General features: G+C 34.2%; 7 protein-coding genes across 13 annotated transcripts; 5 read left to right on the forward strand and 2 right to left on the reverse strand.

Annotated features, from left to right (window-relative positions):
• Window positions 1-39: 39 nt before the first annotated feature.
• LOC109854697 (MICOS complex subunit Mic10-like) lies at window positions 40-829 on the forward strand. Its single transcript, XM_020428058.1, has 3 exons — window positions 40-258; window positions 356-403; window positions 595-829. Exons 1-3 carry the CDS (start codon window positions 180-182, stop codon window positions 699-701), a joined length of 234 nt encoding a protein of 77 aa, XP_020283647.1. The 5' UTR covers window positions 40-179; the 3' UTR covers window positions 702-829.
• A 112-nt stretch (window positions 830-941) lies between these two features.
• LOC109854695 (programmed cell death protein 6) lies at window positions 942-4,082 on the reverse strand. Of its 2 annotated transcripts, none has more exons than XM_020428055.1 (4): window positions 3,822-4,082; window positions 3,346-3,452; window positions 2,356-2,624; window positions 942-1,953 (listed from the first exon to the last, which is right to left on the reverse strand). In XM_020428055.1, the coding sequence occupies exons 1-4, from the start codon at window positions 3,875-3,877 to the stop codon at window positions 1,852-1,854; spliced, it is 534 nt and encodes a 177-aa protein (XP_020283644.1). In that variant the 5' UTR covers window positions 3,878-4,082; the 3' UTR covers window positions 942-1,851. The 2 variants fall into 2 exon arrangements, with proteins under 2 accessions (XP_020283644.1, XP_020283643.1); XM_020428054.1 differs by having other exon boundaries at window positions 2,356-2,654.
• A 1,617-nt stretch (window positions 4,083-5,699) lies between these two features.
• Window positions 5,700-10,015, forward strand: LOC109854693 (esterase E4-like). 5 transcript variants are annotated; one of them, XM_020428052.1, is made up of 9 exons: window positions 5,700-5,820; window positions 6,933-7,078; window positions 7,460-7,748; window positions 7,850-8,035; window positions 8,204-8,406; window positions 8,521-8,692; window positions 9,015-9,332; window positions 9,515-9,662; window positions 9,776-10,014. In XM_020428052.1, the coding sequence occupies exons 2-9, from the start codon at window positions 6,941-6,943 to the stop codon at window positions 9,942-9,944; spliced, it is 1,623 nt and encodes a 540-aa protein (XP_020283641.1). In that variant the 5' UTR covers window positions 5,700-5,820; window positions 6,933-6,940; the 3' UTR covers window positions 9,945-10,014. The 5 variants fall into 5 exon arrangements, with proteins under 5 accessions (XP_020283641.1, XP_020283639.1, XP_020283638.1 ...); XM_020428050.1 differs by lacking the exon at window positions 5,700-5,820 and adding an exon at window positions 6,232-6,250 and having other exon boundaries at window positions 9,776-10,015; XM_020428049.1 differs by lacking the exon at window positions 5,700-5,820 and adding an exon at window positions 6,261-6,279 and having other exon boundaries at window positions 9,776-10,015.
• Window positions 10,016-10,420: 405 nt separating this feature from the next.
• Window positions 10,421-17,527, forward strand: LOC109854692 (oxysterol-binding protein-related protein 9). 2 transcript variants are annotated; one of them, XM_020428045.1, is made up of 14 exons: window positions 10,421-10,623; window positions 10,690-10,837; window positions 11,018-11,233; window positions 11,347-11,574; window positions 11,657-11,732; window positions 11,850-11,939; window positions 12,045-12,162; window positions 12,449-12,549; window positions 14,454-14,483; window positions 14,567-14,729; window positions 14,857-15,125; window positions 15,259-15,653; window positions 15,887-16,114; window positions 16,239-17,527. In XM_020428045.1, exons 2-14 carry the CDS (start codon window positions 10,730-10,732, stop codon window positions 16,329-16,331), a joined length of 2,115 nt encoding a protein of 704 aa, XP_020283634.1. In that variant the 5' UTR covers window positions 10,421-10,623; window positions 10,690-10,729; the 3' UTR covers window positions 16,332-17,527. The 2 variants fall into 2 exon arrangements, with proteins under 2 accessions (XP_020283634.1, XP_020283635.1); XM_020428046.1 differs by having other exon boundaries at window positions 10,421-10,837; window positions 11,856-11,939.
• On the reverse strand, window positions 16,777-19,039 carry LOC109854694. The gene is made up of 2 exons (XM_020428053.1): window positions 18,949-19,039; window positions 16,777-18,885 (listed from the first exon to the last, which is right to left on the reverse strand). Exon 2 carries the CDS (start codon window positions 18,756-18,758, stop codon window positions 17,595-17,597), a length of 1,164 nt encoding a protein of 387 aa, XP_020283642.1. The 5' UTR covers window positions 18,759-18,885; window positions 18,949-19,039; the 3' UTR covers window positions 16,777-17,594.
• A 165-nt stretch (window positions 19,040-19,204) lies between these two features.
• On the forward strand, window positions 19,205-19,927 carry LOC109854696 (probable DNA-directed RNA polymerases I and III subunit RPAC2). The gene is made up of 3 exons (XM_020428057.1): window positions 19,205-19,320; window positions 19,385-19,479; window positions 19,568-19,927. Exons 1-3 carry the CDS (start codon window positions 19,300-19,302, stop codon window positions 19,773-19,775), a joined length of 324 nt encoding a protein of 107 aa, XP_020283646.1. The 5' UTR covers window positions 19,205-19,299; the 3' UTR covers window positions 19,776-19,927.
• Window positions 19,928-20,850: 923 nt separating this feature from the next.
• Window positions 20,851-22,613, forward strand: LOC109854715 (7-methylguanosine phosphate-specific 5'-nucleotidase). Its single transcript, XM_020428122.1, has 5 exons — window positions 20,851-21,004; window positions 21,076-21,174; window positions 21,259-21,328; window positions 21,586-22,178; window positions 22,252-22,613. Exons 1-5 carry the CDS (start codon window positions 20,927-20,929, stop codon window positions 22,351-22,353), a joined length of 942 nt encoding a protein of 313 aa, XP_020283711.1. The 5' UTR covers window positions 20,851-20,926; the 3' UTR covers window positions 22,354-22,613.
• Window positions 22,614-22,773: the final 160 nt, after the last annotated feature.

The raw sequence follows: 22,773 nt of genomic DNA on the forward strand, positions 1-22,773 counted from the left end.
GTCCTATCATAAGTGACGATCTCTCAACCGTTGAGTTGTTTGAACGCACCCATTGTTCGTTACGCGGCCGTTGTATCTGGTTGGATTCGTAATAATGCGGTAGTCCGTGTGAATCTGTGATAACACGCTCCGCAAATGAAATGATATAACAGCACGACGTTACAGCACGACATATCAACATGGCGGGCACGGTGTGGGTCGAGGATGAGATCGGACGAAAGTGGGATCGTTGTTTCACGGATGCCATTCTCAAACTGAGTAATTGTCAATCTTGGAATATCCAGCGAATGCAATTTTTTCTTCTCTGTTGCACGTAAACCATGCGTATCACTTTTTTTTTTTTTTTAATTTTCAGGTGGCGGAGTAGTCCTCGGTGGAGTGTGTTCTCTGCTGTTCTTTAAAAGTAAATTTATTACATTGCATATAGTAATGTATTATTAATATCCATTGCTGTGACGTAATTTATTATTATATCTATCGTTGTTCTTAAATATTCAGCAACATTCTCGATTCTCACGCACATGGCAAAAAGAGAGACATTTTCACATTTTATTGAATTTTCTTCACTGCATAAACATTGAATTTTTCTTCCAGGAAGGAAATGGCCCGTTATAATTGGTGCTGGTTTTGGATTAGGTATGGCATATTCCAATTGTGAGGGAGACCTAAACGGACTAGTACGTCAACCAAAAAGTTTGTAAACGCGAAGAGAAATAATTAGAATATTTACTAAATAAAAGCAAAACTGCTCTTACTGTTGAAATAAAAGCTTTGTTAGACTGATATTTTATCAATCTAATCTTTATACTTAGCGTTTATCAAGACAAAATGAGTTTTATTTCATCTTTCGCTTTTATTCCAAAAGCATTAACAAAGTTAACACTTAATGTACAAATTCACACATAACAAGTATAAATTTTTTTTTAGTTTATGATCTTTCATATATATTTTTTTGTTAGTTTATTTATCTTCGTAATACACAACAATTACATAAAAATAGATATATGAAATATAAAGCTGTCAGAGTTTCTATAAATTTTATAACAGTACTGTATATCAGTAAAGTTTTATGAAAAATATAGGAAATATATGTACATGTGTCTCTTGTCACTTAAAACTAAACTTGTAAATTTGCAAAAATATTCATTACATCATGCAGTTACACAATAATGTATAGCAATACTAAAAATTGTATTCTGTGAAAAATTCTTCGTTTTTCTTCAAGTAAATTCGCAACATTAATCAATAATGTGTTCTAAATATTTGATATATCGTAATTGACTTATATGTTAATAAACGTAACTATCAAATAAGTGTACCATAACACATAAACCTCATTAGTGATATAATGTTCATTTTATAGGAATTTTCCAAATTTATTAGTGTTAAGCATATTTTGTATCATTAAAATAGGAATGTCGTAAAGTTGTGAAATTTCGTAGTACATGTGGAGAAATATATACAGAATGATATTCGAGGAAAGATTCAAAATTGTTCAAGGCATGTACGTACGAACTAGACTAAAAGTGAAAGTGCCCAGCTAACGATTGCTCTTTTATGCATTATTTTACTCCAACCATCAGCACCTGTCCAACAGCAGCTGAGAAACAGTGCGTAGAAGGGCAACCGTCCTTCCTCTCACATAAGATGGTTTAATTTCGGACAGCACATATATAAATATTTTAGAGATTCTAACATATGTTTTTTTAATTTATATATTTTTTATATGAAAAAATAAAAGATTTGTGTTTATTTGGCATCTCAGAATGTCCTTAGGCTTTTGATATATTACCAAAGCAAACAAGAGAGGAAAAGACATTTATACGGCAATATAGCTCATCAACATATTATTTATACCTTAAGATTAAACACCATGCCTAAGAATTGTTCGTAATGAATCGTTATAACACCGTCCAAATCTGTATCAAGTCGTCTAAAAGCGGATGTAAGTGTCTGAAAATAGAGAATAGAATTATCGTGTCATTCCTTCTTATCTTCGTTTTCTTTCTTCCTTGAGAGAAAATGTTTCTAAAATTGTTCGATACAAACAAAATATTTTAAATTGTTTGAAAAAAATATTTTAAATTGTTCGGATAAAACAAAATATGATTAAATTAATAGTGTAATAGTTTAATAAATATAATTAACACTACACGTTGTAATCTATGCAATATAATTTCTACAATTACATGAAAAACAATAACTAAACAAGATTAAAAGAAATTGCCTCTTGAATTACTACATTAGGCAAAAAGCTCCACATATTCCAAAACAAAAAGTCCGAAGCTATATCTTCAATGACTCACATTAATGAGATAATTTATATCAGTAAATAAATCTCTCTTATATACTTACGTGTAGAACTATACAACACTGTATGAAATCATCGAAATATATTGTGCCATTGCCTGCACGATCGTATTTTCGTATGAGCATGTCAATTATGTGATCGCTCAATCGGTATCCAAAGTTATTCAGAGCTGTCTTCAATTCATTGCGATCAATGTTCCCGCTATTATCTCGATCAAATGATCGGAAGCAATTCTCCCAGTCGGTTACGTATTTCCACAATGCGCCGAACTCTTCAAAGCTTACAGTGCCTTTTTGATGTTTATCGAACATACCTGTAGTAGGATCAGTTTTGTCAAACATACCTGTGTCAACAAGAAAAAAAACACAAACACATTTATAATAATATACCAACAACCATGCAAATCAATGTCGTTTTTTTACATTATGTGATAAAATCTAAGAACGTGCAACGTGTTGTAATTTACAGTTTCAGTCATTTCATACATATATACAAATGTTTTTCTACATTATATTTTTGTCTCGTAATGTGCCATACTACGATTTTTATTTAAGTGTTATAATATTTAAAGATGTTGCAACAAGATACGAGATAAACCACACATTAAGGTGGCTCTTATTTTTGACTTTTGAATTTTTTTTGCGACACTTCCGAGAATGGTTCTCGTTGTTAAAAAAATAATCTGTGAAAAAGTTCAGTTGAATAAAGGGAAAAGAAGCCCCGGGTCCTTAAACATTAAAACAATGTTTTAAATACGTAATGAATCGATTTTATTTGATTATCTTTTTTAACTTATTGATTATGTTGAAAAACATGTTTAAATGTTGCCCCAGGGGCAACTTTTCTCTTTGATCGATCGAACTGAACTATTTCACAGATTATTTTTTTAGCATTTTTGGAATTATTCTTTGAAATGCCGAAAATAAATTTTCTTTAAAAGTAAATAAAAGCCACCCTGCTACACATGCACAAATAGAAGTAATTATACAAATTCACATGGTCATTGTTTGTTGATTTGAAAATGTGTATCATACCAATCATTAGACGAACAGTTTCTGGATTAAATGGTGTCCAGGTGCCATTAGAGAGTGCCTGTTGCAATTCATCCGCAGAGATTGCGCCAGACCTGTCCTTATCAACTCTGATAATCAAAAATTAATAACAGTCAGTCAAATATTGTGTCACAGTATATTGTTACAAATAATATACATACAAATGTGCAATATTATAAATAACTGCATGTATGTTTCTATTTTAAAGTTAACAATAAACAGACCACACCTACATGTATACATATATATATATATAACATATATCAAACAACAAAAGTTGCAAAGACAGGTTAAAACCAAAGTTTGAAGCACTAAGAACGCGAGCAAAGATCGCATTTTTGAAAACATTTGCACGTGTGACAGGTCGTATTTTAATCAATACAATCTAGAGAATCAAGGATACTGCAATGCTGCAAATAGATTATATAAAAAAATTAAAAAATTATTTACAAATTTACCTTTGGAACACATTCCAAAGAAATTCCTGGCTGGGCATAGGCGAGATAAACGACATTTTTTTTCGCTCTTTGAAGGAAAAAATCACCAAGAGAATGCAACAGCGGAATAAAACACGAAAGCACTAAGTTGTCTTGCACAATATTGCGGTTCAAATGACTTTATGATTTACAATGACTACTCTGACTATTGTACTCTACAAAATTCTCTGAAAGCTGATTCGAACACGTCACTCGTATTATAATTGCTCTACTCCTATCCTATACCTCTGAGCCATCTGGAGCTCGTTTTTATTTGTTATCTACTTATGATCTACTTATGGTAATTACCCGGTTTAATTTTTGTCTCCGATTAATCGATAATAATGTGCTCAGCCGAGTTTCGTTTTGTTCGAAAAAAGAAAACGTCTTGTGTTGTTACCTTGCGAAGTAAGTTTGATTTAATAAACATTAAAATTCAAACTTTTGAAAGTAAAGAAATCTGTTTTATCGACAGAATGCGGCTAACATATACACATTCTCTACACACGGGCATGCGCCGTAGTCCGATAGGAGGCATGCAGTGTCAATTCGCGACACATGGCAGTAAACATTTCAAATTGTTTTTCGACTTTTTTGCTATCTTCACGATAAAGTCTCAATCGTTGATTGTCAAAGATAGATTATTATTTATCTATAAATAATCAAGCGTTCGACAAAACGCATGTCAACAGGTAAATCACAAACACGCAAATATTTAATCAGCTATATAAAAATAAATTATTTAACACGCAGGCGTAGACCGCGTTCTCGAGTAGTTCGCTTTCGTGCTGATAGCATCGATATTTGATATAATTTTTGTTTCTATACATATTTACAAATATATATATATATATATATATATTTGTATATAGCCACTGGAGATATAGCTATGTATATACAGGTCATCGGTTTCAGATACAGAAGCTGTGTGGTCCTCGGAACTTGATCTCGAACTCGAGTTCAAATTCCTCGATTATTCTGCGAGATAATTTAAACGTTAAATCATTCTTACTGATAGTAATCCACCAAATATACAGTCTATTTTAGAGGTATAAGATCTTAAAATTATAATTGTATTATAAATACATGTATGTAAACAAATTTTATATCTGGTTATTGATATTTTAACGTGAGCCTAATCGTCAAGGAAAGACACAAATTTGAGGACGTAAAATTTTTATCTCATTTGTGTAAAACTCACTGTTAATATATTTTACAGTAAAGTATACTGCAACATGTCAGTAATTGCGATCGGACTTAAAAAAAAAAAGAAAAAAAACGTAAATATATACGTAGATTAGCGTCGCTATCGCGCAGCAATAAATTTAGCTAACCGATTGTATTTTAAATTCAAGGAATGTCCGCGCTCGTACATGTATTAGAAGTATATTAACATATAATAAATATAAAAATTTTACATACATTTGTATATATTGTTTTTTTTTTATCGCAAACTTGTGTAAATATATGTGTATATTATGTTGTTTTTTCTTACAAACTTGTGTTTTTTTTAAATAGTAAGTAGGAGAGAGATCGGGGCACAACCTACATTAGAAAAAAAATATGATAGGGAAGAAATATTTATGAAGAAAAATATTTTTCTATGTAGTAAGCGAGATATAAGCTGATGATTAATTCGGTGATAATTTCGGATCTCTCGAAAGTTCTTAGCTAAGTATTATCGTCCTTGAATTCGTCGTGCGTCTCCGCTCTACGTCAATCAGCTGAAGAATGTGAATAGCAACGAACAGTGTTGTTGAAGTCCGTATCTGTGTGAAGATGTTATGTCAACTTATGATAAATAACGATTAATCTTTGTAAGGAGGGAAGAGAGAAGAGAACGACGCTATATACGACGACGTTCATACAGAACGTCAGTCGTGCGTTTGTTCATGTAAGAGAATTTTAAGCAGCTTCATATTTCAGTCGCAGTTCTTTCAAATCGAACATCTGCTTCTCTTCTTGATTAATCAATCGATAAGTAAGTTTCTTTTGTGTATTTTTATTATAAAATAAAAACAGATATATATATTATTCGTGTTTCTGAATTTATTTGAATTTAACAAGTATGTCGTTATAGAAATACGCGTTATAATAATGTTTTTCGAACACTTTATAGATAACAGTGAAAATATTACAGATAATTGCTGTTTCTTCAACATCCTACAAATAACATCGCACAATGATAAAATCAATGATCTTGATATTTATATTCCGCTAAAATAAAAAACTAGGTGTTTTGAAGAGTTTTAGATGGAAGAGGAGATATATTTTTAAAATTAAAACTGAATGATAATATCAGATCAAATAATAACAGATAAGATTATGTGTTATAATCTTATCTGTTATTATTTCATATGATATAAATGGGTGTCAGAATTATTGCGAGTTATTATACACAATATAAATGTGTAAGTTCAATAATTGTACAGGTATATGTGTAAGTTCAATAATTGTACAGGTATATGTTTTTATCGCGTGGTAGTTATAGTTAATTGTTACGTAACAAGTTTATCTAATATATGTATGTACAATACAAACAAACTTATGTTTATTTGTCAACGTCTCACGCGCGAGCGACTAGTTGTTGATGACTAGTTGTTGATAACTAATAGGCTGCATTCGGGGAGCGCGCTATCAGCGCTGTTGCATCATTCTATTTTTATTGCTCATTAAAAATGTAAAAAAAAGGCAGAATGACGCAATAGCGCTGATCGCGTGCTCCCCGAACGCAGCCGTAGTCTTCAATCATCTGTATATAATATACAGAGGAGTGCGCCATATCGTGCGGTTCCAAGGGAGGTATTTCTCGGCAAATTCTTTTCTATCTATTTGCTCCTACTACCGCGCGCCGTTCTCCTTCGGTTTTTGTCAGCGGCCCGAGATCGAAAGAGAACGGCACGCAGTAGTGGAGCAGCTAGAGGAGAAATTTCCGAGAAATACTTCCCCTGCAATTTCATGATATGGTGCACTCCTCTGTACATGTAAACGTGTAGTGAAGACAGTGTGCATTTCGTTCGTGCTCCTGAATCTTTGCTGTCTTGATAAAAATTTTAAAAATAACACTAATCCACACTATCCATCCAATTTCAGCATTCATTATGAGTAAATCCAGAGTGGCTGTAAACGTTCGTGAGGGAAGATTAATTGGCATTGTCGAGGAAGGATGTTGTGGGAGTTACGTCGCTTTCAAAGGAATACCTTACGCGAAACCCCCAGTTGGTGATCTCAGGTTTAAGGTCAGGTTTAAACATTTTTACGATCGGTTTCGATGTCGTTTAAACAAGAAATTGAATTTGGTAAAGTCTATTATAATAAATATTAGTAGAAGAGATTAGTAGAAGAGTTTTTTTTAAAGATCCTCGACAGAGATAATATCTATCGTAACAATTATAATATTGCCTTTTTCGTCGCATAGAGTATAGAGTTTTGTATAGAGTTTTGTAGCTTTTTACGGATTAATACTACGATTAATAATAATGTCACTATCGATCATTATTATTGCTATAACCATTGCCGACAAATCGGAAATGTAATGCGGCATGAAATAGAGGAATGACACAATGGTACGCCATTTTTTGCCAAAACACCGCAATTGAATTGTAATTCTGTGCGATTAGGATCCCGTCCCGGCTGAACCATGGTCCGGCGACAGAGACGCCTCCAAGTACGGAAATGTGTGCATTCAAGTAGACTTTGTCACGAATACGATTATAGGGGATGAGGATTGTCTCTATCTCAACGTCTATACTACAGACATTAAACCTCCGAAGAAACGCGCTGTGATGGTATGGATCCACGGCGGCGGTTTTTTCTGCGGTGAAAGCACCTCGACCTTTTTCGGCCCCGATTACATCGTCCCGAAGGATGTAGTGCTGGTGACTCTGAATTACAGACTAGGCGCTCTAGGTATTTACATTCGCCGATTTTTTCGAGGCTGTTTATGAAATTTAATCTCGATAAATCGAAATTGTGCGAAGAACAAATAAAAAATATGTTCTTTTTTCAAGGTTTCCTCAATCTCTATGACAAAGTAGCAACGGGTAATCAAGGTTTAAAGGATATGACTTTGGCATTACGATGGGTTCGTGACAATATATCGCAATTCGGTGGCGATTCAGAGAACGTCACCATTTTCGGTGAGAGCGCCGGTGGTGCCGCTGTGCATTTCTTGGCCCTATCTCCATTTACCAAAGGTAAACTCAAATCTATCGTGATATCAAAAACGAATGTCTTAAAATCGTCAAACGTGTTTTATTATTGCAACATTTACTTGAAGTTGATTGATCTTTATAAGACGATTCCGGAAAAAAATATTTTAAAATGAACAAATAAAATATGTGCGACTCTGCTGCGCTTTACAGGTTTGTTTCACAAAGCCATTTCGCAAAGCGGTGTCGTTCTAAACTCTTGGGCCTGGACTGAACAAACCAACGACAAAACTTTCGAATTTGTTGCGAAACTAGGAAAAGAGACCTCTGATCCAAAAGTCGCCTACGAGTTTCTCAAAACAACCGACGTGAAAGAGCTCGTAACAGTATATCAGAAAGATTTTTTTAAAAAAGAAGTAAATATACCTCACAATAATCTTGCTATTAATTACGTAATATACACGTGTACATTATATATATATATATATATATATATATATATATGTATATAACAATTTTATACTTTCTAGAACTCTCATGTAGCAAATCTCATGTTTACGCCAAGCATGGATGCCGAATCATCGAATCCATTCTTCCCGGAGCCCATACAAAATTATATAAACCGCGGAGTTAAGGTACCGTTTATGTTAGGTTTTACTAAGGAGGAGGGAATATTTCTGGTAGACAGCAACTTTATGGGAAGTAAGTGCATTGTTTTTGTTCTTTTCTATATTTCTTTCCCTATTTATATGGAATATAAGAGTAATTTTATTTCGCGCGATTTTTTTGTTTTATAAATGTGTTTTAAATGCGTAAATTTTCGTTATCGCCTCGTGTTCTTTTTAACGAGATGTTGAACAAAAAATTCTTGTTTCGTTTTTAAATTTACATACTCGTATTATTAAAGCGTAACAATTTTATATGATTATAGGATTTTATGTGATTACGTGTAATCTATTTTTCTTTCATAATAAGATTGTCTGAGAGGAACCAATGTAATGTAACTTTCACAAAATCGTTATAGATTTCACCAAAGAAGATTTTGAGAAAACCAATGCCGATTTCAAAACCATTGTACATCCCACGATTTTGTCCGAGATAGCAAAGATACCGATGACAGTCGAAGAATTGCGCTCTCTGTATTTCGGTGATAAACCCGTGTCAGAGGAAAATCTATCGAATTTAATTGATTACTTTACCGATATGGTATTTGTTCGTGGAACTATGAAGACAACGGAAATTCAAGCAAAACTGAAGTCTAACAATACATATCTGTATCGATTTTCATACGCAAGTGAAAAACCTACTGTCTTGAGAGCAGCAATGAAAACTACAATAAAAGGTATGTGTGTTATCTACTTATTTAAAAACAATTAAATATACTTTTGTTTTTGATCTTAGAAAGTACAGCGCTCATACTATATATATAACATCATATACATGTTAATTATGACAGTTGTGATTTTGTAAGATTAAAAACTGAAATTTACAAGAAAGAAAAAATGAACATCACATATATTTTAGGCGGAACGAGTCACGCCGAAGATATTTGTTTCTTGTTTTCTTCTGATGTGTTGGATAAATTTGGCTTATCAGCACCTACACCTGGCTCGAATGATTACAAGATGATAGAATACATGACTGATCTGTGGACAAATTTTTCAAAAACAGGGTATCGCACAGAGGCTTTAATAGCTTGTTTTTTTTTTTTTTTTTTTGATTTTATCAAATTAAAGAGTTTCACACAGACAAATTTATCGATAATTAAATTTTTTTTATCTTCAGAAATCCAACTCCTGCTACTACGAAAAAGACCCCAGTTACGTGGACACCACTCAAAAACGAAGATGTGTACGATTATCTGGATATTACCATCGATCCGCAGATGAAAACGTTTCACAAAGGACAAGAGCGCTGGGATTGGGAAACTAGAAAGAACAAGTTACGCAATTAATTTCTTATCGGCATTAATTAATATATCTCATGTGGATTGATACAACTTTATAAATCCATGAAATGTATATATATATATATATATACATATGTATATATATATCAAGAATTATATATATTTGCAATAAAGATTTTAAAATCACGAAAATGTAGAAATTCTATGAATCTCTTACATATTTAACTTCCGAAGTTTAAATTCCAGAAGATCAATATTTTTATAATTTTACTTTGCGCCTCGCGCATATGTAAGACAAAATTTAAAGCGACTAAAAAGTAGTTGCTGTATGTAGGGCACGCTTAATTTTTTACATAAAATTTTTAAAAGTTTGTTCAATGCGCCATCTATATATAAGCGAAAACTTTCTGACGGTGCCGATATAAATTATTATTTTGGTGCCTGTCCGTGCTAAGATACGCGTTTGCACTTTTCGACTGATAAAAAGTCGCCATATTTGGCGTTTCTCTCCACTGCTCACGTAGAGATGGCGGCGCGTGTGTAAAACCTCGTGATTGTGCTTGATTTGAGCTTTGTTGGCTCTAGCTTTGAGACGGATGACGTTTTAGGATTAGCCTTTTGTCTCGACGTCAAGAAGCGACTGTGCACCAAATGCGCGTGAAAGAGACAGCACTCCGCTGCATTCCGTAGATAAGAAGATATGACAAATGGTAATATTCCACTGGTATGTACAATGACTGTGCGTGACTTCGTTTGAGATATGCGCTGTGAAATACGTAGAATTTGATAGAAATTCGTTCGCTTAACAACGAGCTGAGCAACAGTTAAGAATGTCAACAATGGAGGGCTCACTCAGCAAGTGGACAAATGTTGTTAATGGATGGCAATATCGGTGGTTTGTTTTGGATGACAATGCTGGTCTTCTGTCATATTACACGGTAAAGTTATTCTCTTGCGAGAGAATGCATTTACTATGTAGTCAAAAAGATCCACATGTTTTTTTTTTTTTTTTTATAAATGCTTATACTATAATTAGAATATCGTAAAAATGGAATATTTTCCTGCTGTTGCAAGTAATTTTTTAAATATTAATTGTTTTTTCTTTTTCTCTTTATTAGAGCAAGGAGAAAATGATGCGCGGTGCTCGTCGTGGTTGTGTACGATTGCGAGGTGCTATAATTGGTATTGATGATGAGGATGACAGCACATTTACCATCACAACAGCCTCTTCTAAAGACGATCCTAAGACATTTCACTTTCAAACACGTAATGGAGAAGAGAGAGAATGCTGGGTTCGAGCCTTGGAAGACACAATACTCAGACACTCGCACACGGTATAAAAAAAAAACCATTTTCTCACAATAACAATAAAGAGAGTAAACTAATGTCATCAGGAAATACTGTTACAATGCACAATTATAGAATATCAGAAAATTGATTTTTGCAGAGATGGGATCCTAAGAAATCACCTCCTAAACACGATTTCGATCGCAAAGTAGCCGAGGCTGATGTTTATCTTCAACTTTTGATTGATCAAATTAAATTAATTGAAGGCAAAAGAGATGACGCAGCTGAGGATGAAGAGAAACAGAAAAAATACTCTACTATTTTAGAGCAAGCTAATGCCATGCTGAATTCTGTCAAACATACTATTGTCCAATTACAAATTGCAAAGGTATAGCGTGCTTTATTATATTGCTTTGTTATTTTGCATTTTTGTGCTGTTGTCATGTTGTTTTACGTGCTGATATTTTTAGAACACAGCAATACCAGTTAACGGAGTGTACAGAGGACCATCAAATTCTATACATATATCACCTACGCTTCCTTGTGGTAAGGAGATTAAGTTTTTTCTATCGTTGCATAAATATGTTTATGCCTCTATAGTTTATAAATAAAACAAAAACTTGTTTACTGGTAATCAACTCTACTCGAGGTTAAATTTTTTAGTTGCAGATAGAGCACCGGAAATGACAGTGCAAACTGGCATTGAATTAGGTTCCGAGTGTATAGAACCAAGAGTACCTGCGTTATCAAATGGTTAATGTCGTTATGCATTTATCTATTTCAAATGCAAATTGAATAAGATTATTTTGAATTTTTATTGTAAACTGTACAAATGAAGCATTGGCTTTGTATGTTCAGTTGTAGATAGAGACTTACCAGTACCACAATTCTCGTACTCATCGTCCGACGAAGACGACGATTACTTCGATGCCGCGGACGAGATACCAACTCCGATGGTTCAGAATCACATTACGCTGCAAGTATAATGAGTTAATGTCTCTATGCGCGAGAAAATAGAGTCAATACAATAAAATTCTTTAACAGTTACATCTCGCTTACTATCCTCACTTTATAGAGAAGCAATTTGTCTGCGTATACGTGAGTGGACCTGATTGGAAGTAGTAGTAACTGTTGAAGAATTCGACTGTAGTGTCTAATTTTTGCGTGTTAAACCAACACACAATGTTTTTTGCTTGCTAGATTGCTTGCTTCAATGCTGACTTTATTTGAAATTAAATGATTTTTCTATTAATGTTCTTCAGACGATCAGATAGCGAGCGATTACATTTATTCGTGGAAAATTCAATGGGAGATAAACGCAAAGGGCCGCCTATCAAGTGCGATGGCTCAGTAGATTACGATGGTGAGTTCATTACTTTTTTAACATCTTTTTGTTTTATATTGAATTTATTTCAGAGCTGTTGTAATAGGTTGTTTCAGATTAAATTAGTGTTATAAAATTCATATCTCCGTATATTCAAAGATAAGATAAAGTTGTAACCAAGTGTAAAATGACAGATATTTTTAGAAAATGAGAAAAACAATTTCTTTCAAAACATTTTTAAGCCAGCGGCACTCGATGCGTTTTTTTTTTATTTGCTGAATTTGTTTGCCTGCTGTCGTGCTGGAGCAGCCGTACACTACTGAAAAAGCGCTGTTGGCCATGTTGCTAGTTTGACTTTAAATGATATGAACATTCTTGCTAACTAAACAGCTGCGATTCTTAAAACCGGCGTACACACGATGCTTTTTTATTTGCTGGATTGCTTGCGTGCTTGCTAAACCATTAATTTCCAGCAAGATGGCCAGCAGGAACACGCAAACAATCCTATAGCAGGCACCGTGTGCCGCTTGGCTTTAAACTACATTTTTGATTTATAAAGCCAGAACAGAACTGATAAAATTTTGCTGTAATTACAATTAAGTTTTTTTTTTTTTTATATCAAATTTTAAATAAAATAATCTTCAGAATCGTATACATTTTATGCATAGAGTCAATTTATACAATTGTTTCATATCGTATAAGATGAGAGAGAGACAGAGAGGAAAAAGGGTAAGTACACCAATCTGAAAAGTGCAATTCCGCATTGTCTTGCAACGCATAAAAAAAAAAAAAAAAAAAAAAAAAAACNAAGTACACCAATCTGAAAAGTGCAATTCCGCATTAAATTACTTCGCAAAAAAAAAAAAAAAAAAAAAAAAAACCTACTTGCAGGCAGAACTTGAACGCGTCTGTTTGCGTAGTTTTACCTATATTTTTTTAAAACAACTTCTCTCTCAAACGAGATAGTTCTCGTAGTCGATAATACAGACTTATATATCTCACATGACTGCCGCAACAAACTGCCTTATCCACCGCGACCCGCTATTGATCTCGCAGTTATTGCGAATAGTTTTTGACGTATGAATTAGCGTTCTCCACGAATGTCTTTTACGAGCAGACAATTCCGAGGATATGTTTCGCATGATGTTTTGTTTTAAAAGAAATCATTCGAAAATAAGTCAAACAGACAAGATGTTTCATTGATATGATGACGTGCGGGAAAATAGTATCTCGACAGAACTTGACGTTCTGTCGTCTGCTATTTTATCGGAGCACTCGGCGAAATACTCGGCGTTACTAAGAAATTCAGTCTCGGGAATGAGTGTAGGAATGGATACAAATTGGTCTATTCCGGCGAGACAAAATGTTGGACATAACTTCAAGTCGTAAGTGCACATGTCACAAAAAATCGCATTTGCAACAAAAGCTTCAGGTTAAGTCTCTGCATAAATTTCTCGGAGCTTTCGCAAATATATCTTATACACAATGTAGTGGCTAAAAACTCTTTGATAATTTTGCACGTCTCACATTTTTTTCTTAGAATAATGTTGCAAAAAGAACAACAAATGGTAAATAGGAAGAAACTATTTATTACTTTTTATTATAAAAAAAAAACAACGTCTTTAAATGTCTTCGATGCTTTTGTGATGTGTTGCAGAAATTCTCGTGCGTAGTTTCCGGGTTGGATATATTTCAGTTTACTTCGTCGGGATTAAGAGCAAGCCTCTCAAATGAATACGCTGAATGATGAAATGAAATGAATGAAATATCCAATGTAATGTCGATATGAAAATAATCACGAACGTGGGTTCACCAACCTGGAAACCGCGTACAAGAATTGTTTTTCTTGTGTTTTATGTCGAGTTTATTTTAAACAAGCATATGACTAAAACTTTTTTCATAAATTAAAAAACAAAAAATTTTGAAATATGCGTCTGTTACAGCTCTTTACGAAGAAGAAAGCGAAACAGAAGGTAATATATAAACAAATATAAAGTGTGTTGCGTGTGATGCTACTATGTACAATTTTCTTATTTCTGTTGCTTTTATTGTTCAGTGGATTCTATGGAGAGCCACGGTTCAGTTGTAACACATCTTCTATCGCAAGTGAAGATTGGAATGGATTTGACGAAAGTAGCTTTGCCAACATTTATCTTAGAGCGCAGGTCACTTCTTGAGATGTATGCGGATTACTTTGCACACCCCGATCAATTTGTAAGGTACTCACTAGGTTCACTTTTAAATTATTCAGTTTAAGTAAGATTGTGTGTGTTACGTACCATTTGTTTCAAATATCTTTTAGCAACATGTTTCACTTCTAATTTTTTTTGTTTTTTTCAAATTTAGCATTGCAGATATGCCTACACCTCGTGAGAGAATGGTGCAAGTAATCCGTTGGTACTTGTGTAGTTTTCATGCGGGACGTAAATCGGGTGTGGCCAAAAAACCATACAATCCTATATTAGGTGAAATTTTTCGGTGTCATTGGAGCATACCTCAATCTCCCGACGAAGCTGCAGATTCTGTCAACAGGCTAGTATCAGATGGCCCTGTACCGTGGTGCAAAGAAAATCAACTTGCTTTTATTGCTGAACAAGTGTCTCATCATCCACCAGGTATTGAAAATTTATATTTTATCAATAATTTTTTCAAATGTTTAATAGTCGAAGTCTCATGGCTTCTGTATTGCTCTCGTGTGTTAAAAACAAAAACAAAGCAGTTTTGTATATTTACCGCATTTGATTGCAGTCAGTGCATTTTATGCCGAACATGTTGGAAAAAAAATAAGTTTCGGAGCTCATGTTTGGACGAAAAGCAAGTTCTTGGGTTTAAGTATAGGAGTACACAATGTGGGAAAGGGTTGGGTAAATGTATTACAACACGGGGAGGAATACGTTCTAACCTTCCCTAATGGTTATGGCAGATCTATCCTTACTGTACCATGGATAGAGTTAGGAGGAACTGTGACGATAAACTGCGCGCAAAGTGGCTATCACGCGACAGTAGATTTTTTAACGAAACCGTTTTACGGTGGCAAACGGAATCGGATTACATGTCAGGTGTTTCATGCGGTAGATAAAAAGCCGTTTCTCGTGGTAAATGGAGAATGGAGCGGCGCAATGGAAGCAAAATGGTTGGATGGTGTAAGTTGATACGCAAGTCATAATATATATATACTGATAGTTGAGAAGACTAACAAACTTAAGAAGTATTCGAGGTTTCACATATCATCATACGTGTCACTTAGTTGCTGTGTGCGAGTGAATTCAATAATGTGTACTAATAAAATACTAATAAAATTTATTCACACAATACGCGCACGAATGTAACACATATCCAATTATATTAATATGACCTTTTTATACACCTTGTTTAGAAAAGTGAAATGTTTGCCGATGTGAGAGAACTCGCTACGGAAAGAAAACTGGTTAAAACTGTGTGCGAACAAGAGGAATACGAGTCGCGGAAGGTTTGGCGTGACGTCACAGTTGGCCTACGTATCAACGACATGGACAAGGCAACGGCAGCAAAATGTGCAATTGAACAAAAACAACGAGACGAAGCACGACTACGAAAGGAAAACAATATACCGTGGCAAACAAAAGTAAGTAAAGCAGATATATTATCTTCCGTGTACAATGTTTTTTTTTTGTTTTTTTTTTGTTTTTTTTTGTCGTTTTACACATCGCATAATTGTATTCTGGTATTTTTTTCTTTTTTGCAAACAGCTTTTTAAGGAAACCAAAGACGGTGGCTGGGTGTACATAAAACCTCTTGTAGACAGAATAAGCAATTCTAAAGAAGAAACGAATCTTACATAACTACATACATACAACGTATTACGCGACAAGTTTAGCTGCAGCATGATATTAAAAGGAAAACTGTGGCCTAAAGTGCCCTGTATAATAGTAGACTCAATACAGGATACACTCACACACATACACACACACACACACACACACACACACATATACTTTTGCAATCGAACAATTTCAAATCAAATATTTTTAGTAATTACTTTTTAGTTGGATTATAGGAAACGGGTGACACATTTATATGTACATCATCCTCCGTTTTATCTCACCTCACGTTTTAAATTTCGCTTCAATAAACATGATTTGTTAAAATAATATTAAGAGAATGAATTTCAATGATATAAGATGTCCTCTTTTTACATATATATATATATATATTCTCAGAATATACTTTTCACACTCTTCTATAAACTTCTGTTATATCGTTAAGTTTATGTGTACACGTAATCTGTTTTTTTTTTTTTTTTTATGTTTGTAAACACTGACACTGCGATTGTTTTATAATAAGAAAAAAAATTAGAGGTACGCGTCTTATGTGCAAGTTTGAATGCAATATGCGTCGTATAAATTGCATGCCACATTAAAGATCTGTTTCACGATAGATAACAGAAACACGAAAGGTCAGCATTCCACAATAGGTTTCTGAAAATAAACTTGTCTTTTTTATGCACAAAATAATACGTCGATGAATAATAATATAATTGCTTAGTACTTTATTTTAACTCTTATAATTCGCGTATTTCTCTTTCTCTTTAACTTTTTCCATATACACCAATAAAACTTTACAAATGATTTTTTCTTTTTAAAGCCTCAATGTATATCTTCATGCAGATAAAATTAAGTACAGTCTAACGTATATTATATAGTATTAGAATAATGATATTGTCTAATTTTAATTACACAGTATTTCCGTTTAAAATTATTATTACACTGCAATTTATATTCGTAAGATTGGAAACGCTTGATTGAATAAAACATGTTTTCATTCGTTGAATTAAATAACATTCCTATTACACCTATATCGAAAAAAAAAAAAAAAAAAAACAAAAACAATAGACATCTCCTCCAACGTTTTTTGTTGTGTTCGAACACTTCGCCGTCTAATGGATTGTTCTGTATGTTAAGCTTGGTCTTTTTCAAGTTACGTATGTACACGGCGAAATATTCAATTATTGTTTATATTATATACGAAAATATAAGTACAAAAAATACGTGTGTAAAAAAATATGTACATATAAAAATAATTATTTTGACAATAAATTATACCGTTCAGTTGACTTCTTGTGAAACAATATAACCGAGGAAGTAGTCCGTAACGACCGTCCTGTAGACATGGGGCAATCGTTTTGTCGACAACAACAAATATTTCAATCCAGCCTCTATTATTGGCAAGCCGACTTCGTAATATTTAGTAGTTGAGTAATTAACAGTAACGGCAGCGCTGACTCTACTCGTCTCATATTTATACAAAACTTTGGTAACGCATTTCTGTTGCAAGAGAATAGTATCGGTATCACCGGGAATCTTCCGACTGGGCTCTGTGATTAGGTTCAATTTGTGATCCATCGGCTTTATTAAAAGACAATGAGATTGTCTACCGACACATGTCTGTAGAACAATTTCCTCTCCCAGTATTTCGCTCAACGAATCTCTTACGAGCAGCAAAAAGTCATTGAGCGGATCGGTGGCGTTTACAGTGCTCGGGGAGGAGGTATCGCTTTGCGCTTCGTGATCCACGCAACAGTTCCAGATTTTGTACAAACCGTTCTTGTAAAGTGTGCCTATGTGCAACAAGCATTTGCCACAAGTCAATGTTCCATTGTCCAGATACGCGGTGCTTTTGAAAATACTTTTATGCATTAACGAGAAGCAGGAAGTGTATAAATAATCGGAATCTCGTGGCTGCAGGTCGGTCGCGGTGATGTTCGAATTGTGATTGCAACAAAACCACTCGTTCGGATCGTAATCCGTGTCAGGTACCGGTAGGAATCTCTTAAAACTAATCGACTTTGAAATAACATTCTTACAACAAGCGCACAACATGACGCATTCGGATGTTTTGCACAACAACTTGAGATCTTCTAAAACCGGCGGTGAACACACAACGTTGGATCTGACCTCGGACCGAATCTCGGAGTCGGTCACAACTTCCGTATTAAAAGATCCGAATACGGTATCTAACGGTGCGGTTTGCAATCGGAAGCAAATCCAATTGCTCATCACGCTCAACACGGACAGCGAGGTAGGTATGACTTTAACGGATGGCAATGAGAAACTTACACTATGGTCTTTGAGTGTCAGTACTATGTTACTTTCCAAGATTTTAATTCGAACGTTTTTCGAACAAACGTCATCCCGCATAGCGATGAACACATTGCACGATCGTAATCGCGGTCTTAATTCTAACGTTATAAATTCTACTGCGTTTTGCATATTTTATTTTTCAGAAGAGTAACGTAACCACATTGCTACGTGCGGGACGGTATATATCGCATCTTTCCAATCGTAATTCTGATAATACGATGTGTGCAAAGCACATAATGCTTCCTCAAAAATCACGCTGCAAGAAAATTTTAATGAATTTCTAATGAATTGTGATTTTCCAGAAGAGAGAGGTACTTACTTAATCACATCAATGTCGAACAAATGAGCGTATGCGCCGGTGTGTCTGATTGCGGTGTGTCGAATTTCACTCTGACTGATAAAACGGAAAAAGAGTAAAAATAACACTGTGCAACATCCTGCACGGACACAAATATCCAACCAAACCGGAGTATTTATGCGCACAGTATTGTGGTCAACTGTGGTGGTGCAAACACGTGCGAACCGACCGAATTCGCTGTGGGCACCCACTTCTTCATTGTCCACAATTGCGCATGCGCGGCAAGTGCACGTGCGTGAGAAAATTCACGTACGTTGAACGTTTCAGTGAGAAGCACCCGGACGAGGGTTAAGGTTGTAGCGGTAAACAACAATGGAAAATCGTCTGTGGAGGGTAATGTTAATCGATGAAAAGAGTAAAATATGCACAGAGAATTATTTATTTCTTATTTGTACAGTTAGAAGGACCAAGAGGAGGCACATACGGAACTTTTGTTCTCCTTGATGAGGGACATACCTTAGGAAATGCGCTCACTTCTGTGATAGGTGATTAGTACGTATCCGTCTTGAGCAACGAGTATATGTGTTGTGTGGTGAAAAACCAAAATAAAATCTTACGGAGTCACATGTTTTGTTTACAGTCCTGGTGTAAAATTGTGTGGTTACACCATACCTCATCCGGCAGAAAACAAAATACACCTTAACATTCAAACGGACAGTGAAGATGTGATTGAGGTGCTGAGACGTGGTTTTCAAGATCTGGAGAAAATGTGCGATCACACAATTGAGACATTTGACAAGGCTTACAAAAAAAATAAATCTGAAGATGCGTCCATGGATACCACCTGATACAATCTAATAGCCACTGGACACAGTTTTCAATTATTTCGCTGTACACGTGAACAATTTTATTGCTAGAATTTTTATATGTTTTTATATTTAAAACACACACACACAATATGTTTACTTACACGTGTATATGTATATAGATACATGGTAGACAATATTTTAAATATATTAACTGACAATTTATACTAAACAATCAGTTTTCCATTTTTGTTATTAATACATTGCTAAAATTTATCAACAAGTTTAGTTTTTTATTATTTTTTCTATTATATCCTAGGGAAGAAAATGTGAATGAGAGAGAGAGAGAGATTTGTTTTTTTCATGCTTGGCAAATGAAGTAACAAAACCCCTGCTGATATACTTCTTCTCAACCATATGGCTCAAAGGGTTGCTGGGTTTCTCGTCTTCAAACATTTGTCTTTATTTGTTTAAACACGTTTCCATAAAAACCATCTTTTGCAATTTATTGTAGCAGCAGAACGGCCCTAATTTGACAAACGTGATTTATTTAATTCCGTGAGACGTGCGATTTGCAACTCGCGTCTGTATCTTATGTAGATAGATCTTTATAAAAATGCTACCTATCTTTCCGATTGATTCGATTCTATTCCGTGCTAGGTTCGCGCGCTTTGCCGCGCACTTCAATACGTTCAAACTCGGTTCAATCGTGAATAAGTTCCACTTGGCGCAACGATCGCGAGCTTAGGTCGGGTTCACAATATTCTGTTGCATTGGTCAATTTCCCAGACAATAACCAATGCGATTGGACAATGTGGACGCGACTTACGCTCGCGACCTTTGCAAGTGCCAAACAAACACACTGAAACTTTGGGTGCGTTCAGACATCTCAACGGTTGAGAGATCATTACTTATGATAGGACTATTCTTCAAAATCTGATGCGGTTCAAAAGTATGATCCAATCAGAAGTGATTATCTCTCAACCGTTGTGCAACTGTTGAGTTGTCTGAACGCATCCAATAGGTAATCGAACGATTGTGGAATTGGGAGAGGTAGGTACATACAGTTGGTATGCTCTCTCTTATTTGTTGCTAGTCACCAGACAGTTGGCGAAATTGTGTCGTACACAACACAGTTTGAGAAGCTGTTCACATGTTTTGTATTACACGTTTCTTATATATGAAAGAATTTAATGGTAGAATTATTTAATGTATTGAGTTTAGTTTTTGTGTCGTTAGCAACGATGAACTGCGGAATGACGATAGACGACGTAAGTGGCTCAAAGCAAGATGATTTGTACATAATTCTTTCTTTTTTGATACTATAAAAATTTTATTGCAGATTTCTTCTTTGAGGCAAAACCATGTCTATATTAGAGATGAAGTTACACTTTTGAAAATAATAAGAAAATTTGTACAAGATGGTACAAGTAATCTGCAAGTATGTTGTATTTAGTTTTTGATTCTGTAAAATAAATATTTTTGTTGTTGCATAATTGATTTTAATTTACGTGTGTTTATGCAGATAGTTACAGATTTTGATTTGACTCTCACAAAGCAACACATAGATGGAAAACATGCGTTAAGTAGTTTTGGTGAGTATTGAAAGAATCCATTTAAGGTATATAAAGTTTTAAAAAAATGTTTTTTTGTATAATATATATATGTAATGTATAATTTGTTGTCAACTTTTTTATTTAAGGTTTTAAGTTAGATATAATTTAATATCTTTGAGATATAAGCAATCAAATTTGCAAATTGTCATAATTTTTAAACAACGTTTTGTTTCTTGTAAAATGCATTGGTAACTTGAATTAGTATTGATATTTAGTATTAATCTGTTATCGATTAGGTATGTTTAGAAAATGTAAGCAGTTGCCGGAAGAATACTTAGAGGAGGCCAAGCATCTGTACGACAAGTACAGACCTATGGAAATAGATCCACATCTGTCTTTGCACGAAAAATCAATTGCTATGTCAGAATGGATGCAAGCTGCATCTAATTTATTGAAAGGTTTTGAGTTTGATTCTAATGAAATAAAGGAAGTTGCTCGAACATTTGACAACATTTTGCGCGACGGTACAACAGAGATGTTTGAAAAATTGTACAACGTAAACGTACCAGTTATAGTGTTTAGTGCTGGTTTGGGAGACATGGTGGAGGCTGTGTTGAGGTACCACAATGCACTCTTCGATAATGTAAAAGTAATCTCCAACTTTCTCAAGTATAATGGAAAACAATTGGATGGATTTAAGAACGACGTAATGATACACGCATACAACAAAAATAAATGCGCAGTAGCGGAAGATTCCTTAAAAGTGTTAGGAAGCAACAGACAGAATGTTCTCTTAATGGGTGATACAACGGGAGACGCGGATATGATAGAAGAAATAGAGAATAGGACAGACAAAACAGTCTTGAAAATAGGATTTCTTTACGAACATGTAAATTTCTCGCTAATAAGGTATCGATTGTTACATTGTGGTGAAAATAATGAATAATTTTGTTTCTTTTCAGGTGGAAGCCAGTTTAGAAGCATTCATGAAAAAGTTTGATATTGTTCTTGTTGATGATCAGACGATGCGAGTGCCGATGGAGATTTTGCAACTTATCTTGTAATATTTGTGTGGAGATGAATATTTTTTTTTCACATTTTTGTATGTGCACTCTTTTGTTTGATTGCACGAAACAAAAATACGGAAATAGGAATGCATAATAAATGGTTCTGTGATTTTTCACAACACATATGCATAATTACATTTGTGCGTATGTGATTATTTAATTCTCAGAATTCGGGAATCTTGCGATCACAGTATTGAAAGATTATTGTAAGAAATGCATTTGTCTTACTGTATTATTAAATAGTGTGGCAGAGCTTATATAGATTATCTTTCAAAACTCATGTATGAATTTTATGGTCATATTTCAAAATATTTTGCTATGTTAATATGTTAAGTTTTAACAAAATAACTTTCAATTATATATTTAAAATAAATACTTCGAATAAATTTAGTGTTGTTAATGTAATATTTTATTTTT

The sequence above is a fragment of the Pseudomyrmex gracilis genome, unplaced genomic scaffold (assembly GCF_002006095.1).
Source record: "Pseudomyrmex gracilis isolate BER0280 unplaced genomic scaffold, ASM200609v1 scaffold_72, whole genome shotgun sequence".
Lineage (NCBI taxonomy): Eukaryota > Metazoa > Arthropoda > Insecta > Hymenoptera > Formicidae > Pseudomyrmex > Pseudomyrmex gracilis.